This window comes from Penaeus monodon, chromosome 21 (genome assembly GCF_015228065.2).
Source record: "Penaeus monodon isolate SGIC_2016 chromosome 21, NSTDA_Pmon_1, whole genome shotgun sequence".
Classification (NCBI taxonomy): Eukaryota; Metazoa; Arthropoda; class Malacostraca; order Decapoda; family Penaeidae; genus Penaeus; species Penaeus monodon.
This window is the reverse complement of record NC_051406.1, coordinates 22,977,595-22,979,895: the sequence shown is the minus strand read 5'-3', so window position 1 is coordinate 22,979,895 and position 2,301 is coordinate 22,977,595. Positions and strand designations below refer to the sequence as shown.

Sequence of the window (2,301 nt, the reverse complement as noted above, 5' to 3'; positions counted from 1 at the left end):
TCTTGACTGCCTCTCCTAGACACAGGTGTGCAGCTATACACAAGACTCTTGCTGAAGGGTTGCCAAGCGTCGAACATCAACTTTGACGCAGTTGTCTGAGTTTGTCGACAGAGGACGTGGTTCTTTAATATCTCCATTACAAACACGATAGTCTGAAAATTAATAAGAATGATAATAACCATATCAATGGTAAATCATCTTTTAAAAATGGAAACAGAGAGTCGGTGCTCCCTTCTATTATGAGTGTATTTTTAAAAATATGTTTCATGACAGAAGACTACAAAATTAAAAACTAGTAAAGAAAGTAACAAGTAATAAACAAAACTGGGAGAGATGAACATCCCACATATCTACACAAAGTAATATAATGACGATACCACATGAAACTACCCCAAAGGTCTAAGAAGATCTTCCACAAACTAAAATCTAATAAAGAATAAATAATGACCCTCCATAACTATATACACCATGTTTGCTACACACTTACAGATGCCAACTCTTATATTAATTTACCTTAAAGGGAAAAAGGAGATGAGAGACAGTTCAAGGGAAAGTGATGAGAGATGAAACAAAAATTAACAATAATTATAATAAAACTGAGATGAATATCGTAATTTGGTTAAAGTGATGACAATAATACTAATACCATACAAATACAAACACTATGACCAAAAGAAAAAGAAAACACTAAACAAACACAAACTAAACACACAGACACACACATTTACACAACAACAATAGTAATAACATACAATAAAGACAAAACCAACCAAGCAAAAAAAAAAAAGAAAAAAAAAAGAAAAGGGTAATAAACATGTCTTCTCACGGTGCATTTCAACTAAGAATGTTGAGGAGAATACAAATACAAATCTTACCCCTGCGGCCTTTCTTCTTGCCGGCTGTTGAACAATGAGCACAAAATGAGTATAATAAAACTGAGGGAGGATTCAATCAGGCCAATTTTTTTTTAGAGAATAATCTTTTAAAACTATATATCCTTATGAATGTAAATCTTAAAAATTTGAGTCTTATATCTAAACCATTCCTTAACATTCATTTTAGTGGGAAAAAAGAGAAAACACAGCTGATTTCTTTTTCTATTTAAGTAATTTTGTCTGTAACTTTTGGTCTCTCGGAGAAGATATGTACAGCATTTGTTCAAATAATTTAAATGACAAAGCAAAGAAAATTAAAATCAACTTTCACTTAAAAAACTGTTTCAGATGCTTAGAAGAAATGTAATAACATTTATTTTGGCAATGGATATTATACTCCCATCTATGTATCTAATTTCTATAACAATGTAAATATAATGATATCTTACTTATCATAGTCAAAGACCTTCAGAATTAAAACAAAATTCTAAAAATAAGGAAACCAAAATTAAGGACAACAATACCTTATACTGATAAAGTAGTATAATAAAATTTTATTCTAATTAAAATAGCTATGATTAAATTCACAGCATCTTAATACTTAACACTGTTACCAATCTTCCATATGATTTCTCATTAATATTAATACAGCACATAAAAAATAATGTACTATGGATATCTGTATGCTGTAAAAAGTGTATAAGTTTTTCAATTCATCTGTTGTAGTCATGATGCCATGAATTATTTTAACAAAATCACCTTTAATGTTCAGAAAAGATTTTGCCCCTTTACTACTCTGGTAAGAAAACAACAAAAAATAAAAGTGTAAAAATGTCTGATGTAAGTTATTTCTCTTGTGGACTACTATTATAAAATAACCATCATAATGGATATATTACAAATTATATTTGCATTATTGTTATATGATAATTAAAGAAAGTCATCCAATCATTCAAGCTGTGAATTTTTAATAACATACAGCAGTATACTTACTTAAGATGGAAGAAATAAAAGCTTTATATCTAAACCATTCCTTAGCATTTAGAATAGTGGGAATTTACAGCAATAGGAAACATTCTGAATGTCATATAAAATTCACCATTATGAAAACCTTTGATAATCTGGTAACCTTGCCATGAATTCCCATATGGGGGAATATTGGCAAAAATCACCTGAAAATGTGTAATTGTGCTTATGTGAAGGTGTGAGGTAGAACAGAATACAAAAATGAAAAAAAAAAAAAAATAATAAAATAAAAATATATAATAATAAAAATAATACCAATAAAAATCAGAGATAAGGCATTGAAAAATTGTAATTGCCAATTTCCTTGCTAAAAACAGCTAGGATTTTAATTATGGATTTTGATAAAGTTAGGGTAAGTCAAGACAGCTAAAACAAGGGTAGATGTAAGTATTGTCACTGC

At 29.1% G+C, this 2,301-nt stretch overlaps 1 protein-coding gene across 2 annotated transcripts in view; it reads right to left on the bottom strand.

Moving 5' to 3' along the window:
• LOC119586356 (monocarboxylate transporter 10-like) overlaps positions 1-2,301 on the bottom strand; it is a 49,653-nt gene continuing 47,352 nt past the window's right edge. For both annotated transcript variants that reach the window (XM_037935068.1, XM_037935069.1), the window contains exon 10: positions 1-152. In XM_037935068.1, coding sequence (XP_037790996.1) covers positions 34-152 — 119 coding nt within the window. In that variant the 3' untranslated portion in view covers positions 1-33. The remainder of the gene's footprint in view (positions 153-2,301) is intronic.